This window comes from Psammomys obesus, unplaced genomic scaffold (genome assembly GCF_907164565.1).
Source record: "Psammomys obesus unplaced genomic scaffold, mPsaObe1.curated_primary_1811, whole genome shotgun sequence".
Taxonomy (NCBI): Eukaryota; Metazoa; Chordata; class Mammalia; order Rodentia; family Muridae; genus Psammomys; species Psammomys obesus.
Genome location: NW_026596125.1, coordinates 7,306,431 through 7,325,261, shown reverse-complemented (window position 1 = coordinate 7,325,261; position 18,831 = coordinate 7,306,431). Strand labels below are relative to the sequence as shown.

Here is an 18,831-nt window from a genome sequence, read left to right as displayed (position 1 = left end):
ATTTATAGGAGTGGAAACGCTGGAGACAGGGCTCCACCAAGCTGGCCATGGTTTACACAATGTCAGTCTCCGAAGAAAGAGTTCTCAAATCAACCTGGACTGCACCTTAGGGAAGGGGGGTCTTGGAGGGATGGTTTCCGTTAGAGCACAAGACCTCAGATTCAGTCGGGGCCTCAAGTTTAGATCTACAAGCAATACCATAGCATCCCTAAGGCGGGTCAGTGGTCATTTACCAGCTGTGGAGAAACGTGTAAAATACTCCACTGCCTAATTTTGTTGTTTTCTGGTTTAATAAGTCAAGACAACCTCCTGCCCTAATTTAAAACAAAAAAAAAGTTTGACCCCGTCCCAATTTCTTGGAATTGTCCGAGGGAGTCTCAGTGACAAACGTGACACGGAAGGCGGAATTTGAGCTGCAGAGATTCCGAGGCGATACTAGCCCAGGCGCCGCCGAGCTTGCGCAGGGCGCGGATCTGGAAGACGGCGTGGGCGGAGCCTGTGGTGGTGGTGGGCGTGGCCTGTGGGGGCGGACCTCGCGGGCGTGGCCTCCGCGGAGCGGCTGGCGGAAGCTAGGCGCCGTGGCGGGAAGGAAACGCGCCGGCGGCCGTGTGCGCGCCTCCTTCTCCCGACCGGAACTGTTGCGGCAATCTTGGCCGACTGCTTCTGCCGGGAGAGACTGTTAACTGCTCAAATTTTGTCTCCTCTTCTTTTCCTCCGCTCTTCCCAGAAGATGAAATGTCGAAGCGTGGATAGACCCAGGGCGCAAAGTCCACGGCCAGAGGGCGCCGTTAGTCTCCGGACTCCTTGTTAAAGCTCCTTTGGGGTACGCCTGTGTGGATGGTTGTCCCCAAAGTGGAGAGTTAGTGTTTAGGGGATGTAGCCCGGTTCGTAGAGGGTACTTGCCTAGCGAGCAGGAAGCCCTGCGTTCGATCCCCAGCGCTGCATAAACTAGGCTTGATGTTACACGACTGTAATCCCAGTACTGGAGCAGGAAGCTGGAGGATCGGTAGTTCAAGGTCATCCTCAACTACCTAGCTAATGAAGGCCAGCCTGGGCTGCCTGAAAAATAAATTTTGTGTTTAACTGGTTCTGAGTTGGTATTTCGTGGAAAGGGGCCACCACACGAAGAGCCCCTCCTTTCCATCCACAGTGCCTAGAGTTTGACAGGGTCCTGAGCCCACTCCTAGACTTCAAGATGGCCCTCACACCAAACACTTTGAAACCTTATTTTTGTGTCTCTTATAGAGCCTTGGCTCTGAAGAAGAGCGTCTCAGGGTCAGCAGATAACACATCCTCGCCTCTTGATGCAATGTGAATCCAGTCCAAGGGAAGAGGAGATCCCCTCCCTCTTTTGGGGTTTGGATCCTGTGTTTGTAGCCTTTGCAAAACTCTACATCAGGGATATCCTGGAGATGAAGGAGTCTGACCAAGTGCCAGGTATGTGGCCCATCAGCCTAATGGATGCCCTGTGCTGCCCCCTGCCCACTCAGTTTCCCCAAAGATACAGAAAGCTGGGGCTTAGGGAATCCGGAAGAGCCCTGCTATGGTCTGAATGTTATATAGCCTCAACCTTGGGAGGAGTCCATTTCTGTGATCTCTTTGTAAATTAAAGAAATTTTTAAAGTCAAATAGAAGTCTGATGGCATAACCTTTGCACCCAGCCCCTCCCCTACTTCAAACCAGAAGTAATTACAACACTTGGTAGATGGAAATAGAGATGATCAGGGGTTCAAAGCCAGGCAGGACTATTCATATGCTTAAAGTATTTATTCCATGTCTTAAAATACTTAGACTCTTTTTGAGGGGCCCGCTTTTGAGTGTAAGGATCGCTGGACTAGGCAGGCTTAGAAGCCTGGCAGCGCTACTTACCTTACCAGGAAGATGACTCAGTTTTTGCAAAGTTTGGGTGTCCTCTTTGTGGAGGTTGGTTTTGGTTTGAGTTAATCACAATGAAAATAGAAACTCCTAAAAGGAAGGATGCCAGATTTGCCCTCTGGCTTGTCCATGTTTAGTGACATCATCTGCTGGCAGTGGGTAGGCCTTTGAGAAGCACCAGCGAAAGCAGCAAAGCACTGTGTATGTAGCATTGTGCATAGGTGTGCAGTATAGATACATGATCACGTGAGTCACACGTGTGCACCTCTAGGTGTCTTCCTGGGGTTTTTCTAAATTTTGTTTCTAACATATTTTATGTGTGTGGGTGTTTTGTCTTTGTCTCATGTGTGTATGTGTGTGCAGTGCCCTCAAAGGGCAGTAGAGGGATCCCCTGAAATTGGAGTTACAGATAGTGTGAGCCACCATATTGGTGCTGGGGAGTGAACCCAGGTCCTCTGGAAGAGCAGGCAGTACTGTTAACCATTGAACATCCCTACAGTGCTTTGCCTTATGGGGAAGAAAGGGGATGTTTGAGATAGGGTTTCTCTGTGTAGCCCTGGCTGTCCTGGAACTTACTCTAAAGACCAGGCTGGCCTTGCACTGAGAAATCCACCTGCCTCTGCCTCCCTGAGTGCTGGGATCAAAGGTGTGCACCACCACACCGGCTCTCCTTTGTTTTTTAAGGCAAGGTCTTTTGCTGACCAATGAACTTGAAGGATCTTTTAATCTCTGCTTGGACCCCTACAGGGTTACAGGTATATGCATGCAGACAAGTGGGCTTTTCTGTGGATGCAGATCATTATGCTTGTGCAGCAGGCATTTTACTAAATGCACCGTCACCTCTGCCACAGTTTTTAAAATTAGAGCATTGTTTGCCAGAGATATGGTTATCTAAAAGTTTAACAGATACATAGATTAGAATAATTTAAGTGGTTCTGGGTAGTCCTTCAGGAGTTTAATATTGTGTTGTATGAGAAGTTTGGTTGAACTTGAAAGTTTGTGAAGCTTTCCAATTAAGGACCTTCTGAATAAACAAGCTTTGAGTCAAAAAAAAAAAAGTCAAGGTCTCAAATATCCAGTTTGAATGAGATGAGGTTTTGGGCGATTTGTTGCATGTATTTGGGTGACCTTCTACTAAAGCCTTTTGTACAGAATTCCTTTCGCCACACCTTTACTTCCTATTTACTGTTGAACTTGGTCTGTGGATTTTTCCTCCACTTGGAAGGCAGCCAGCCTCCAAAGTTTTCTAGAATTATCTGGTTTTCTGTATAGCTTACATCCTGGGGAAGAAATTAATTCACACCAAATTCGGTCTTTCTTAAAAGATGTGTGAGTGAGCAAACAAGTACCAGGACCATCTCAGGAGTTTAACTATGGGGATTTAACCTTCCTGTGGTCAAAGGATGTGATGGTGTGTTAAAGAAATCCAATGAAAACCAACCCTGCTGATCTTTATCCTCTCTGGTGAGATTGTTTCAGATGCCCATTTGTGAGAGGAAATCTCATGGATGAAGCAACCTCATAATTTCAGAATGGTTTTCTTTAAACTATGCTGTTGGTTTCCAAGAGGGTAGGTTTTATGGTTTTGGCTTCTGTCTTAGTTTACCATAAAGAGAATACTTGTGAACCAAGTGTGGATTACACAGCAGTAAGGTGGAGGCAGAAGATCAGGAATTCAGCACCATCCATCCTCAACAACATCCAAGGCCAACCCAGTCTACATGACACATTGGTTCTAAAAACAAGACAAAAGGGGTGCAGTGATATATGCAGAAGCAGGCAAATCTCTGTGGACTCAAGGCCAGGAAAAAAAAAATGCTTGTGACTCCATAAAATTAGAAATATTTAAACGGGAAGGACTATCTGAAACAACACAATAGAGGTTAACAACCGCTAATAGGAAACAAATGTGTTCTGTAGTAATCAGCTTGCTTGCTCTTTTGTCCTGGGTCCTGGGCAATAATCTCTCCATCTTGGAATTTCCTGATTTAGGAGTGTCTTTGTTACTGGGGGTTGGTGCCACACCTTAGTTTATGCTAATGGAACATGTTATCCTGGGCTGCTTGTTTCAGAATGGACCTGTCTGTACCCAAAAGACCAGAGTTATGAATTGAAGGTTGGGAATCAAAGAGGGACCCTATCAGCCTCGCCCTGGAGGCTGAGGTCATTCATTCATATGACCTGTGAATCAATCATGCCTACATAATGAAAACCCATTAAATCCTGATCCTTAGACTTGAATAAGCTTCCTTGGTTAGTTAAATATACTGTGTCAGAGAGTGATGTGTCCCAGAGTCTCAGAACATATGAGACCTCCACACCTTCTTCTGTGCTTTATTTAGCCTTCTCCAATTTCTGCCCTTTGTTATAAAATTTAATCATTAAGTCTGGCACCTTCCTGAGTTTTAGGTAATCATCAAAGCTGAAAGAATCACAGAAACAGCATTGTAATGAGAGACCAAAAGATTAAAAATTAGCAGCTATTATTAATTAATGCCTGAACTAGGTGGGTGGAGAAGTCCAGTAATGCCCTGAGGGGAAGGACCACCTTATTGCATTCTTTCCCCACCCACTAGAAGAGATACAGTTGCTAGGAAACTGGCCCATCCCCACAGGGAGGGACACCAGGTCATTAATGGCCTGGGGACCTTCCTATGGCCAGTCAATTCAAAATGTAGCATTTTGACCAATAGATGCTTGCCAGGTAGGAACCACCCCTGCCTTGGGCATGCTGGGAGGGACCAGAATCCTTAAATTACCCAACTAACCTGCGCACCGTGTGCTCAGCTCTCACCGCTTCAGCGGTGGGGTTGTGAGCCCGAGCTGCAGCTTGTAATTTACCTCATATGTTTACAGCAGAGTCTAGTTATTCCTGGTCTTTTGGGGTTCGTGAACTGGGCAGAACAGTAACAGGCTGGGCAGAGGATCCAGCAAAGCTGGAATCTCATAGCTGAAGTGGGGCCCGTTGTATTTGGAGTGGCCAAAACTGGTGAAGTTTTACCTAACTGAGTACTGTTTGGTTGGCCTTGTAAAATACCATCTCTGTAAACCTGAAGTTTGGGTTTCACTGGTAGAAATGTGAAGTTTGTGGTATTTAGGTATGTGGTTTATTTATTTGTTTGTTTTATGCATTAAAAAACTTTGCTTGTCTGTGGAGGATGCCCTCCCTGACCCAGGACTTCTCTGTGTAGCCCTTGCTGACCAGATATTCCCATGCAGACCACCCTGGCTCTGAATGTTATTTGGTCCTGTTTCTTGAGCTGAGTCTTTTATGAAAGTACTATTTAAAGAGAGAAAACAGACAATATCCTCTTGGAGTTGTGAATGTTCATGGACAGTAGCTTAAAATCTGAATCAAATTTGCTAATGACCTTGGCGCTCTTAGCCTGTCTCACAGAGTGGCTTCCTTTTCTTAGGAGTCTGGGGAACACAGATACCCAGGATTTCCTAGGCCACTGTGGCCTCCGTGGAAAAGGCTGGAACATGAGCTTGCCCTAAGCTTGTCTGTTTGATCATTTTCTTTTCTTGGCCTGTTCTTTTCTCAGTGGACAGAGCTGCGCTCTTGAGCTCCACAGGAGAACTCACTGTGGTGGGAGGAAGTGGTTCTCTCTTCTTTCGCCATGTCGTAAGCCATCTTCTGGAGGCCTGGCTTCTTATTTTTTGGTTTGTGTCTTAAAATGCTTTGAGAAGTTTCTTCTGTGTTTTTAAGCACTGCATTCATTTCTCAACTAGTTTCCTTGGAGGTTTTTTTCCCCCCTCCCAATTCAAACCATCTGTTGTTTGTTTGTTTCTGTAGTCCTCTATTGTTCTGTGATGCTTTCAAGATTTTCTTCTGCTGAGTCCTTTGGGACTAGCAGGATTTTCTTGCAGCCTCAAGTGACCACTCTTGAGAACGAGCTATTTTTAGTTCCCAGGGTAGACATTTATGAGGTGTCCATGTTTATCCTTTTTCTCAAGGAGGTTATAGTATGTTCTCAAGTGAAAACCTGTTCAGATTTTTATTGTTGCCAGATGCGGTTTATCGAATGAGGGGTCAGTGACTTGGGGACACTGGCTTGTGTGTTAGTCCAGTCTTCTTACTGCTTTTGGAAACAGACTTCTGTTTAGCCTTTCACCCCATCTTAAGGGTCATAATATTTCAGCTGTTGACTGTAGATCCATGTCATACCCAGTCAGCCCATGTGTTTGTGAACGGGAGCAGCTGTCTCTCAGGGGTGACACTGTAACCTGGGCTTCTTCCTTCTGGGGGGGCCTTGCCATCATCAGTTTCTAGTCTCCTACGTCGCACTAAGTCTATCCAGCTTAGAAGTACACTGGCCCCTAGAAGTGGGACCAGCTCTTCGCTAAATTCGCTGTGCTTCTCTCTCCAAGCCACACCTACTCTCCTAGTATCCCTCTGAGAGAACCGCCCATCAGCAGTGGTTAGTGTGAAAGTTCAGGCCATAGTCTCCTAATGGATTGAAATCCAGAGGTCTGACCAGCCATGATGGTTAGGAAGGAGTGGCCAAATGCTTGGTGCAATCATGGCTTCATTGTTTACATCCACATGTTTGTTTGTTTGTTTTTCTTTTAAATTTTTTAAATTTATTCACTTTACATTCTTATCATAGCTTCCTCCCTCTTCAACCCCTATATCCCTCTCCTAGTCCTCAGAAAAGGGGAGCTCCTCCCTTACCAACTGGCCAAAGACTGTCAAGTCTCTTTAAGAATGCCTGCATCCTCTTCTGTGGCCTGGCAAGGCCACCCCACCCAGGGGAAGTGATCAAGGAGCATGTACCAGAGTCCATGTCAGAGACAGCCCCTGCTCCCCTAGACTGAGCTGCCTATTAGCTATAACTGAGCAGGGGTCTAGGTCCTCTCCATGCTTGGTCCTTGGTAGTACATCAGCCCCTGCAGGGGCCCCTGACCCAGATTTGTTGGCTTTGTTGGTCTCTTTGTGGATTCCTGTTCCCTCTGGGTCTTTCTGTTACCCCCACCCCCTCTCCAACACATACTCTTCCATAAGACTCCCTGACCTCTGCCCAAAGTTTTGCTGTGATTCTCAGAATCTTCTTCGATCCACTGCTGGGTGGAGTCTTTCAGAGAATGTCCATGGAAGGCTCCAGTTCTGTTCCTTCTCTTCAACCATGTCTGGTGTCTATTCTGTTTGCCCTTCTGAATGAGAAGCATCCTCCCTGGGGTCCTCCTTGTTACTCAGCTTCTTTAGGTCTGTGGATTATAGTATGGTTATCCTATATTAATTGGCTAATATCTGCTTATAAGTGAGTACATACCATGTGTGTCTTTCTGGGTTTGAGTTACCTCACTCAGGATGATCTTTTCCAGATTCGTCCATTTGCCTGCAAATTTCATGATGCCCTTTTTTTTTAATAGCTGAATACTAGTCCATTGTGTACATATACATAGCCTACAGACTGGGAAAAGATCTTCACCAATCCTGCATCCAACAGAGGGCTAATATCCAAAACATATAAAGAATTCAAGAAATTAAACACCTTTGGGCAGAGTACAGGGAATCTTATGAAAGAAGAGGGAGATAGAAAGACCTGGAGGGGACAGGAGCTCCACAAGGAGAGCAATAGAACCAATAAATCTGGGTCCAGGGGTGTTTTCTGAGACTGATACTCAAACCAAGGACCATGCATAGAGATAACCTAGAAACCCTTCACAGATGTAGCCCATGGCAGCTCAGTCTCCAAGTGGGTTCCATAGTAAGGGGAACAGGGGCTGTCTCTGATATGAACTAAGTGGCTGGCTCTTTGATCATCTCACCCTGAGAGGGGGAGGAGCCTTACCAGGCCACAGAGAAAGACAGTGCAGCCAGTCCTGTTGAAACCTGATGGGCTAGGGTCAGATGGAAGGGGAGGAGGACCTCCTTTATCAGTGGACTGGGGGAGGGGCCTGGGAGGAGAAGAGGGAGGGAGGATGGGATTGGGAGGGGATGAGGGAGAGGGCTACAGCTAGGATACAAAGTGAATAAATTGTAATAAATAAAAAAAATTAATAAAAAAGAAAAAAATAAACACCGACAAACCAAATGATCCACTTTTAAAATGGAGTTCAGAGCTAAACAGAAAATTCTCAACAGAAAAATATTGAATGACCGAGAAGCACTTAAAGAAATGTTCAATGTCCTTAGTCATCAGGGAAATGCAAACCAAAACGACTCTAAGATTCCATTAATCCTATCAGAATGACTAAGATCAAAAACATACTGGCGAGGTTGTGGAGAAAGGGGAATCTTCCTTCATTGCTGGTGGGAGTGCAAACTTGTACAACCACTTTGGAAAGCTTTCTCAGAAAATTGGAAACAGTTCTACCTCAAGACCCAGCTCTACCACTCCTGAGCACCCAAAAGATGCTCCACCATACAACAAGAACATTTGCTCAGCTTTGTTCACAGTGGTTTTATTCGTAATAGCCAGAAACTGGAAACAGCCCAGATGTCCCTGAATCAAAGAATGGATAAAGAAACTGTTACACCCATATATCTATTTACAAAGAAAAAGGCTGTTTGGAAACATATCTGTGGGCCTAGAGAGATGGCTTAGCATTTAAGAGTGCTTGCTGCTCTTGAAGAGTAGTCAAATGTGGTTCCTGCCACCCATTTGGGTAACTGACAGCCAACTGCCTCTGACTTCAGCTCATTGGAATGTGGCATCCGTTTCTGTGGGTTCCCTCTTACACACACACATGTTAATAATATATTTTATAAGTAATGTATTGCCCTCAAAAATAGAGTAAACGAAAAATGAAAGTATATGTATCATTTATATATGAAAGTAAAGGATGCAGGTGCTGGAAGAGGCACCTTCCAGCCGGAGACTACTTGGGAACCAGCAGGTGATACATACAGGTACTTGGCAGAGGCTGACACAGGAGCTGGAGTAGGATATAGAGTCTGGGAGGGAAGCCCTGAAGCATCCAGGAAGTCTAGGGTATGAAAGCTGGAATTAGGAGCTTGTGGCTTCTGGAAGCCCCCGGGTTTGTGTTGCCATGTCTGGAAAAAAAAAAAAAAAAATCGCTGCATGTCAGTGGTAGCTCTTCCTCTCAGCCTCTCAGGTTCTCCCCTGGCAGAAACTTGCCTCCCAGCATCTGTATAGCCTGGGCTTTGCAAACAGGGTCTTAAGAAGTGCTTGAGCCATGGTCAGTTGGTCCCAGTGGGCAGGGCTTATGTCTTTTCCTCACTGGTTGATAGAAATGATGATTGGTTTCTTAGAAAAGTTCTGGTTTAAGAGCTCATGGGGCTGGAGAGAGAGCGCAAGGGCATTTGCTCTTGTGGAGAACCCTGGCTCAATTCCCAGCACCCTTATTGGTGGCTTACAGACATCCACACCCCAGGTCCAGAGAGTCCAACAGGCATGCATGGGGTGCACGTGCACAATGCACACAGGCAGAGCATCACACACGGCGGTAAAATCGGCAAGTTTTTCTAAAAAGCCAGAGTTTCCTTTGCAGTCACTCAGACGCAGTGGTGTGCTGGTGTCAACAGGCAGCAGCTGTGCACAGGCCTGGTGAGCCCTGTTCACAGAAGCACAATTCCTGGTCTCAGTGGAAAGTGACCAACCTGAGTGGACGACTGCCTTTCTCTGCTGCACCAGTTCAGGCTTCTCAAGAGCCCAGTTTTCTGCCTCTGCTCCAAGAATGGACCCTTAAGGCTGGAACTTGCGCACACAGCATGCCACTGACTTGTGACACCCTATGCCCAAGAGACATTTCATGCAAGAAAATGTGGCTGTCTTCCATGAACTGCTTTCTTTTGATTTTAGGTGTATATTTTTACAACGGGCATCCAATAAGACGGGTAGATATCATGGGAACTGTCGTCAGCATAAGGGAAAGAGATGCTTTCTACAGCTACGGAGGTAAGAGCAGCTGTCCCCACTCAGCTGCAAGTTGAATTTTCAGCAGCCCTCAAGCTTGTGAGAAACTAGGGCCTCACAGAACCAAGGGCTCTGTTGAGAGGCTCTCGGAGTGCGTGTGTATATGAAGTAAATGAGGCCACAGGTAAGGATGATCCTGATGAGCCCTGTGCGGCAGTGCCCGGATTCAGGGGAGGTGGGGGTGGGGTGGAAGGATTGAAATGCAGCAGTGTAGGGTCACTGATGGTCAGGAAGACACCTGACACCCGCGACACAGCTCTGCAGAGCCAAGGACTGGACTGTGTTCACAGTGATCCTTCTGAAAAGAGGCCCTATAAATGTAAAACTAGACCTATTTAGGTAAGAATCGGTTTTTTGTTTTGCTTTAAGATTTATATCCAGAACAGTCAGGGGAGAGGAAAAAAACCTTTTTGTTACGCAAGATGTAAATATCTGTTATCAGACTTGCCTGTCCCTCATACTGAAAACATCCAGAGCCTCCGTAATCTGGACACCAGAGGACTGTTAGAACAGTATAGTAGGTCTGTTTTTCAAGTTTAATATAAGTATGTTTTTCTAAAAGAATTTTTGTTTTATCTGTGTGCATACGTGTGTGAGTGTGTGTGTGGCTATGTGCATGTGAGTCCAGGTGTCTGAGGAGGCCAGAAAAGGGTGTGGGATCCCCTGGAGCTGGAGTTAGAAACAGCTGTGATCCACCCAGTATGGTGCCGGGGACCCTGGGCATCTGGAGTTGATGTTTTCAGATCAAATAAATGAGACTGTTGGGGATTTCAGTTCTGGCCCTAGGATTGGATCTGATCTGGCTTGTGACATAAAGGAACCTCACTTAAGTCACTTTCCCCCTATGGGAATGTTTAAGATAACATGTTTGGCTCATTTTTAAAGAAAATGTTATTTACATTAAGCTCAAAAAACTGAGACCTACTATATACTAAAGCACATTCTAGCTGTTCTCCAGTGTCCAGAACAAGGAGGCTCTGGAGTTAGTTTTCGATTATAGGGGACAGGCAAGTGTGCTAATGGCTATTTACATCTTGAGTAACACAAAGGTTTGTTTCCTCTCCCCTGGTGTTCTGGACATAATCCTGAAGTAGATACAGCACACTGGCCTCCAGCGGTGCAGGGCATTGTCTGTAGTACAGTACAACACTTCTCTCCAGGTCCCAGTGACGACAATCCTGTCTCTCAGTTCCAAAGCACTTTCCATCTTCGTCATTTCGTATGATGCACCCCATTTGGTTATAAATAAGGACAGATAGTTTCATTTTGCAGGTGAGAAAACTGACTCGCTTAGCTTCTCAGGGTTGTGTTGGGGGAGGCTTATGACTCCATGTGACTGCTGACCTGGCCCCAGTGCACGCTCCTTCTGCATAGAGCTCAAAATAGCTTTTCTCTCCTGCACCTCTTCTTTCTCCAGGCCCCCCTGACCCCAGGCATCTGGAGTTGATGTTTTCACATCAAATAAATGAGACTGTTGGGGATTTCAGTTCTGGCCTTAGGATTGGCTCTGGTCCAGCTTTTGACATACAGGGACTTGACTTAACTCACTTTCCCACTATGGGAGTGTTTAAGAAGACACTTGATTCTTCCCTGAGTAGCCTTCCCTCCAAGTGGGTGTTGGGAGAGCATGACACAGCTGTGGACTGCAGGAAGACAGCAGTGTGGAAGTAATTAAGAGCGGAAAGGCTTTTGCGCCTCAGTTCTTGTGTGGGCAGCTGAAGCAGAGAGCCGCTTGTCCTCCTGCTGTCTCCAGGCCCAGCATGGCTCTTCTTGTGCCTGCCCCTGACTCGCTGCAGGCGTGCATTGCGGTGTTCTGCCCACACTGACTCATCGTAGCATCATACTGGGAGGGATGTGCTATGGCTTTGTACTTGTACTCAGCAGCAGGCCTCAGGAACCATGTTACAGAGGCCAGAGAAGTCAGGGTTTGGTGACAGTGCCCATAGGACACAGAGCCCCTGGTAACGGCTTGTGCTCTTGGGTGACTCTCAAGGGGCTCGGGTTAGACCAGGGTAACCTCACATCCCCTAGAACAAGTGTTCACTCATTTGCTCTTAGTCTTGCTTCCAATATAAATAAACTTTCAGCCAGCTGCAGTGGTTCCTGCCTGCAATCCCCACACACATGCAGCTGAGGCCAAGGATTACTGCAAGGTTGAAGCCAGCTGGGTCTACATAATGAGTCCAAGCCAGCTCCAGAGTCAGACCCCATCTCTTTTTGTTTTTGAAATTTATCTGGCAGTTAATGTTCACATTGAAGGTAGTCTTCTTCCTCCATGCTTCACAAGATTCTTCTACTAGCATTTAGTGTCTTAAAATAATTTCCATCTAAGTATACTGTTTAATTTTTATGTATGTAAGATTCAGAAGTTATATGGAATTTGTGCTTTACAGAGAGGCATATGTGTCTTTCAACAGTGAGGACCTAGGTCTTCATCATAACACGTTAATCTCATATACTCTGGTATTACAGTTTATTTAACCGATTACATATTTATAAACTTATGTTGTTCCCATTTTCAGTGTTAAAAGCAACTACTTCAGTGAGCAACATTATCCCAATATAGATATCTGTGCACTTGCTTGTTCAGTTTTTCTCTGCAGAATAATTTACTAGAATCACCTAGTCAGAGGGTATGTGTGCTTTAGAATCTGATACATGCTGCCAGTCTTGCTGTTTAGAAATGAGCTTCTGATTTAACCCCACTCCTAGCCAGTGAGGGTGTCCGCATTTCCTGTGTATTTGTTTTTGTATTAGGGATTGAACCCAGACCCCCATGATACTAAGTAAGTGCTGTACAACTGAGCCATATCCTCATTCTGGTTGTCAGTGTTTTTAACTGTCAACCTAGCAGCTGAGAAGTTATTTGAACTTGAGGTTTTTTTTCATGGCAGTTAGTGGATTTAGCATATTGACATTTGTTTTTTGACCACTTACATATTTTCCATGCATTGCATATTCATTTTCTTTGATATTGCTTCTCTTGTGGTCTGGGTCTTTTTCTCACCAGTTCATATGAACTCTTTATATATTAAAGCAGTAACCATATATATGTTTTATTGGTTTTAGGGCAGCAAATGTATCAAACTTCGTATAATGAGTTAAAATTTTCACTGCTTTAGAAAGTCTTTCCACAAGTTCTAAATCCAGAGCTTAAAGATGGTCACCAATATCTCCTCACATTGTTTACCTACTTTATGTTAATAAAATGAACTTTTTTCACTATAAGGAATCTTCTTTCTACAGAGATTTAAGCCAATACTAGAACATTTACCCTTATATTCTATATTACATGGGCCTTTACAACAGTTTACTTGTTCTGTTTTGTTTTAATTATGAGGCCTATTTCTCTGTGCTTAGAAATCTATATTTGGTGATTTTCAGATTTCAGGCAAAGAGAAAGTCCTGTCTACTCTCAGCAAAGAGCTCCAAATTCCTCTGTAGTACAAATCCAGTCTTAGAGAAATTGTTGGATTTTTCTTTTCCTTTTAGCACTATAAATAAAGTAAGGCAGAACAGTTTTATTTTTGTGGCCAGGGTATTATTATTTTCTTTTATTAAAATGAAGCTGGGTCTTGTGATGAACTTGAATTCACTTACATCCTTATAAAGGTAAGGAAGGGGCTGAAGCCTTTTTCCAGAGCAGCCTCTGGTCCAAGTGATGTGGACCACTTTGTTTGGGTAATGAGCAAGCTAATGAAAGACAAGGTAACAGAAGGCTGAGCCCAGAGTGCCGGTGCCTTTGACCACTGACCACTGACCACTGACCACATGGTAAGTTCTCATTTGAGAAGAACGAGAAGAAAGGCAGGTTATGGATGTGGGCACCTAATGCCCTAAGGATGCAGAGAGCAGATAAGATTCATTACTGCCATGGAGGTAGGGTGAGGGAAATGTTTAATGTGCCCATTGGAGTCATGTGTTATATGCTCACAAGTAAGCAGGTCACTGGTGTGTAGTAGTATAGAGAGAGGGAGAAGCTTTTTGTTTGGTTGGTTTTTTTGTTTTGGTTTTTTGTTTGTTTGTTTTGAGACAGGTTTTCTCTGTGTAGCCTTGGCTGTCCTGGACTCTCTTTGTAGACCAGGCTGGCCTACAAAGATCGCCTGCCTCTGCCTCCCTGAGCACTGGGATTACAGGCGTGCCACCACGCTCAGCTGAGGGAGAGTTTTTAAGGGAGTTGCTCCACTGGGCTATTGAAACTGTCATCTTTGAGTATGGCTGTGATGATGTGTGGATTGGCCAGCCATGCCCAGGTCTCACCTGCCGGTTGATGCTTCTCTTTTAGTGGATGATGCCACCGGAGTTATAAACTGCGTCTGTTGGAAAAAGCTGAGCAATACTGAGTCCTCAGCAGGTAATTATACTTGCCACATTCCCTGGATTTTCTGATAAACAAAGGATTTTGCTCAGTGTAGCTCATCAAACAGCTCTCAGTGTTTTCACATTAAGCCACTGCTGGGTTGCATTGGTGGCCCTGACACCCTGTCGCCATATTGGGGAAGAGCAATTGCTTCTCTCCTACCTCCTTGATCCTCATTTTCTCCTAAACCTAGGAACTGAGAAGAGATTCCTGGAAGTTTCTACAGTACATTTTTTTAAAGATGTCTTTATTTATTAGGTATACAGTGTTATTATGTCAATTGAAGGAATTGGGGGGTGACATTGTCACATTATGTAGCCCTGGATGGCCTGAACTCACTAGCTAGCCTTAAACTCAATGAGCTCCACCTGATGTGCCTTCCAGTTGCTAGGATTAAATGCAGATGCCGCTATGCCCAGCTTGTCAAAAGGAATTTAAGAACTGTTAGGTGTCAGCTCACAGTTTAGCCTGGAAGGCACGGAGGCAGGTGGGTGATGGCACCTGTTCACCCTGCAACCACAGGAAGCAGAGGAAGATGAATGCTGTTGTCCACTCTCTTTCTCCTTGTTGTTCATATGCAGTTGGGATCCCAGCCTATGGCGTAATATAGCTCAGATTTGGGAGGATTCCTTCTTAGACATCCTCATAGACGCACCCAGAGTGTGTTTCTATGGCCATTCTAAGTAAAGCCAAGTGACAATGAAGATTAACCATAACCACCACAGTGCTATTAGGCAGAATACTCTAGGCGGTAATTTATTGTGAACAGTTGTTTGTCAGTCCTGGATGTGGGGAAATCCAAAGTACCTGCAAGGTCTGATGCTTGGTGAAGGCCAGTCTCCACCTCCAAGATGGCTTCTTGGGTGTTGCTTCTTCCAGTATATGACAAAAGCACCAAAAGCGAATAGCGTTGACTCATCCACATTGTCCTTGTGCTCTAGATGCCTCCCACTCAGCTCCACCTCCTAACACTGTGGTGTTGTTGCTGTGGTCCAGACGAATGCCTTCCAAAGGGCTTGGTCCTCAGGGTTGGCAGGAAAGGAAAATCTTGTGGACGAATGTGAGGTCTTAGGTTATTAGGGACATGCCATCAAAGAGGATTATGGTACCTTGCCTTGGTCTCTTTTTGCTTCCTGGCTGAGTATCTGACTTTCACTTGGACACACACCCCTGCTATAACATGCTCTTCTCATCACAAACCATAGAGACTGCCTGACCTTGGACTTAACATCTAGAACTATGAGCCAAAGCACAGCTCTGTATTTCATAAGTGGTCTGAGTCGGTATTTCATTACCATGGTGGAACACTGACTAGTACAGTGTGGGATACAGTTTCTAATACATGAGCCTTGATGGGTACAGAAGCGTTAAGACCACAGCAGCATTATAAGCCATTTGCAGATTTATAGCTTTACTCACAGTCTTTAATCAAAAGGTGCAGTTTGTCTAGCCACACCTGAGGTAGGTGGAGGGTGAGCAAACTTCTGTAAAGGGACAGATGGTATATATTCTGTTTGTGGACACGATCTGCCTCACTACTTGACATAGCCAGTTTAGCACAGAGTGGGCTATCAGTGGGACAGTCAGGAATGGCTCTGTCCCAGTAAAACTCTAAACAGGCTATCGATTGATTTGTTCTGTGGTGTAGATATTGGTTTTCTTTTCTAAATTAACTCTTTTTTGGGGGGACAGGGTCTCACTGTGTAGCTCTGGCTGACCTCAAACTCACAATGATCCAGAGAGGTATGTGCCACCACATCTAGATTAAGTCACTCTTGAGGGAAGTGGCATGATCAGGGACACTGTGCCACTCCCATACTTAGTAATAGTAGTGTTGGAGATGGGCACAATGGCTGTTAACACTGAACAGGCCAAGAGGAAGGTGTTTGAAAGGTCAGAAAGCAGATTGACCAGTGAACAATTAGTCTTCACTTAAAGCTGCTTTGAAATATAAAGAAAATGGCAAGAGTCTCTGGAGAAAGCCTAGAACAGGCTCTTGTCATGTTACACAGGAAGAGCTATTTTTAAATTGCTTCCAACTCACTCATTTTCTCCTTTTAATTTAATTGCCCAAAGTTTAAAAGCTTTCCATTGGAAGGTAGCCAAAAAAGACAAATTTTTAAAAACAAAATTCCGTTTGAGTCAAAATCATGTTCCAGTCAATTAAGTAAAGAATCTAATGTGAACTACTATGCATGTTACATTGAGTATACCATCTGCACTCAGCTTATGAGCAAAGTTAAGGCAGCTTAGCCCTTATTATTAGAGGCAGTTCATCTTCAGGATGGAATAGGCTACTAAAATGAAGTTCTGTCACACTCCAGCTGGCTCATCACATTCATTAAATTACACGCTAGAGCCGTCTTTCATCAGTTTGGCGTACTCTTTAAATGAAAGCTAGGCCCCTTTCCTTAGATCCACTGTCAGCCTGATAATGTCAGTGGTGCTACACAGAACTTTTTATTATGTCCTATGATGTCTGCATAGTGACAATGAAGTTTATAAATACCCCTTAACGTCAGATTCACTAGAAGAGGGCCAGGAGGTAGGAACACGGAGAGAGCAGCCTTTTAAAAAGTGATTCTTGTGTATTTTCAGAGGAAACCCAGTGAGCTAAGCAGCCATTGCACTGCATCTACTTTCCTAGGTATCGGTTACTGCTTGTGTGCTGTTCTTTGTGCTCCCTGTGTTGCTATGGGCCTTGGCCCAGCACATGGGCTCTAGTGCTGCTACACATTACAAAACCATGGCTGGCAAAACTGTAGTTGGTCAGAAAGTAGAAATTTTCAGCAAAAGCCCAAAGGAGAGACCACTCTGTTATGGAAACCTTTCTGAAAGAAACCAGAGCTGTGGGAAATACATCAGCATCTAACAAATGTCTTTTTGGGTAGAGAATCATACTTAGAAAGAGGAGGTCATGACTCCTTCTGTCCTGCAGCTCACATAAAGGAACCTGAAGAAGACATGTTGTGTATCTATCCCAATAAACATGCTATGCTCTGGTAAGTCCCCGCTGCTGGGTTACTAAAACAGGAGCAACAAGAGCAGTGGGTTCCAAACTCAAGATATTATGCAACAGAGTGAAATCAAATAAATGCTAAGAATAAAGCACTGGACAATGTATGTGGTGGGTATCTCGTGGACACAGTTTGCTTGAAGATTAAATGAAGCCAACAGTGCAGGCTTATCAGCAAAGAGACACAGAGTCTGTCGTCTCATAAGAACCGCCAGCTCAGTGTCTGGGACAAACCAGTAATCCCAGCGTTTGGGAGATAGAGGCAGGCGGTAGCTATTGAATTCCAGGCCAGACTAGGCTACCTGAGACCGTGTTTCAAAATACCAAAATTCACACATGGTTTATTTTGCTATTTTTTTTTTTTTTAGTTTACTTAAAAATTTTTGTGGTTTTGTTTTGTTTTTAGATAGGGTCTCCTGTAACCCAGGCTTGTCTTGAATTCATAACATAGCTCAGGCTGGCCTTGAACTCCTCCTGATCCTCCTGCCTCTACCTCCCAAGTGCTGGTTTCACACCAGACGCCACCACCGCCAGTTCCTCTTGCTGTTTAAACAGACTTGACAGAATTGGACTTTGTTTAGGTTTTCCAGATTGCAGTGACATGTTAATGAGGGAGCTATGAGCACATATGCTTTGCTGTTGACGTGTGTGAGCGCAGGGCTGGGCCTTTCTGGCGAGCACTGTAACAAGTGACAGGTTATAAACTCTGAAAATTCTCAAAGAAAAGTGATTACCTCGAGGAGCTTAGTTGTTAGACAACAAATAACACATAGCTGTCACTTCCTCTGTCCATGGTATGCAAAGTTGAGTCATGCATGACAGCTACAGGTGTGTGTGGTGTGTGCATGCGTGTGTGTGTGTTTGTGTGTGTGTGTGTGTGTACTAGCAGTAGTAGTAGTTATTACTGCCGTTATTACCCTCATTTCCTTGGTTCATTCAGTTGAGAAGACAGGGACATCAGTGTGGAGAAGCAGCAAACGGGGAGGCGTCACAGTAGCAAAGAGAGCCCCTGAGATGCAAGTTGGGCTTCTCTGGCTCTGGCTTCCTGCACACTGTATCTTCCCTGTGCAGGTAATAAAAGTCAAAATGAAAAGTCATCAAAAGGGGAGAAATGTGTAACCAGACTAGCTAACTAAACTGCCATATTAACATGACAGGATGCTATATACTATGAAATGCTGAGTACTTCCCAGCACCCCAAAAGCTAAAATGGGGAGAGGGTCTGAGGCCATCTGGGGTCTCAGCAAGACCACATTTCAAAAACCAAAGCAATAACAAAATGCTGGGTTGTGTAGTTTCTGTGGACACATATCTATATTTGGAATTACAGCAGGCAGGATAGAACACTGAGTCTTTAATGAATCACGTTGGCTCCAGAAAACAGCTATAGCCTCTGGGAGAGCTATGGAGAGCATAGTGTATCCACAGTCTCCGCTGCCAGACCCTGTAGTTCAAACTGCAGCTTTTCTTCCTAACCTCTGTTTTACTTTGGAAATGTTGCTTGATCTCTCTGCAACACAAGTTTCTCGTCTCTGAAATGGAGCTAGCGGATGGGAGCAGTTGTGAGGCTTGGACACGCTGGTACATTGAAAAGTCCATAAAAGAGCACCCATATACCCAAATGTTCAGTGTTCTTGCTTAACTCTGTCCTTCCTTCCTTCCTTCCTTCCTTCCTTCCTTCCTTCCTTCCTTCCTTC

The 18,831-nt window shown here is 44.8% G+C and overlaps 1 protein-coding gene across 2 annotated transcripts in view; it reads left to right on the top strand.

Moving 5' to 3' along the window:
- Positions 1-589: 589 nt before the first annotated feature.
- The window catches only part of Stn1 (STN1 subunit of CST complex), a 35,788-nt gene continuing 17,546 nt past the window's right edge, over positions 590-18,831 (top strand). For both annotated transcript variants that reach the window (XM_055629970.1, XM_055629969.1), the window contains exons 1-4: positions 590-823; positions 1,246-1,437; positions 9,645-9,740; positions 14,044-14,112. In XM_055629970.1, the coding sequence (XP_055485945.1) occupies positions 1,305-1,437; positions 9,645-9,740; positions 14,044-14,112 (298 nt within the window). In that variant the 5' untranslated portion in view covers positions 590-823; positions 1,246-1,304. The remainder of the gene's footprint in view (positions 824-1,245; positions 1,438-9,644; positions 9,741-14,043; positions 14,113-18,831) is intronic.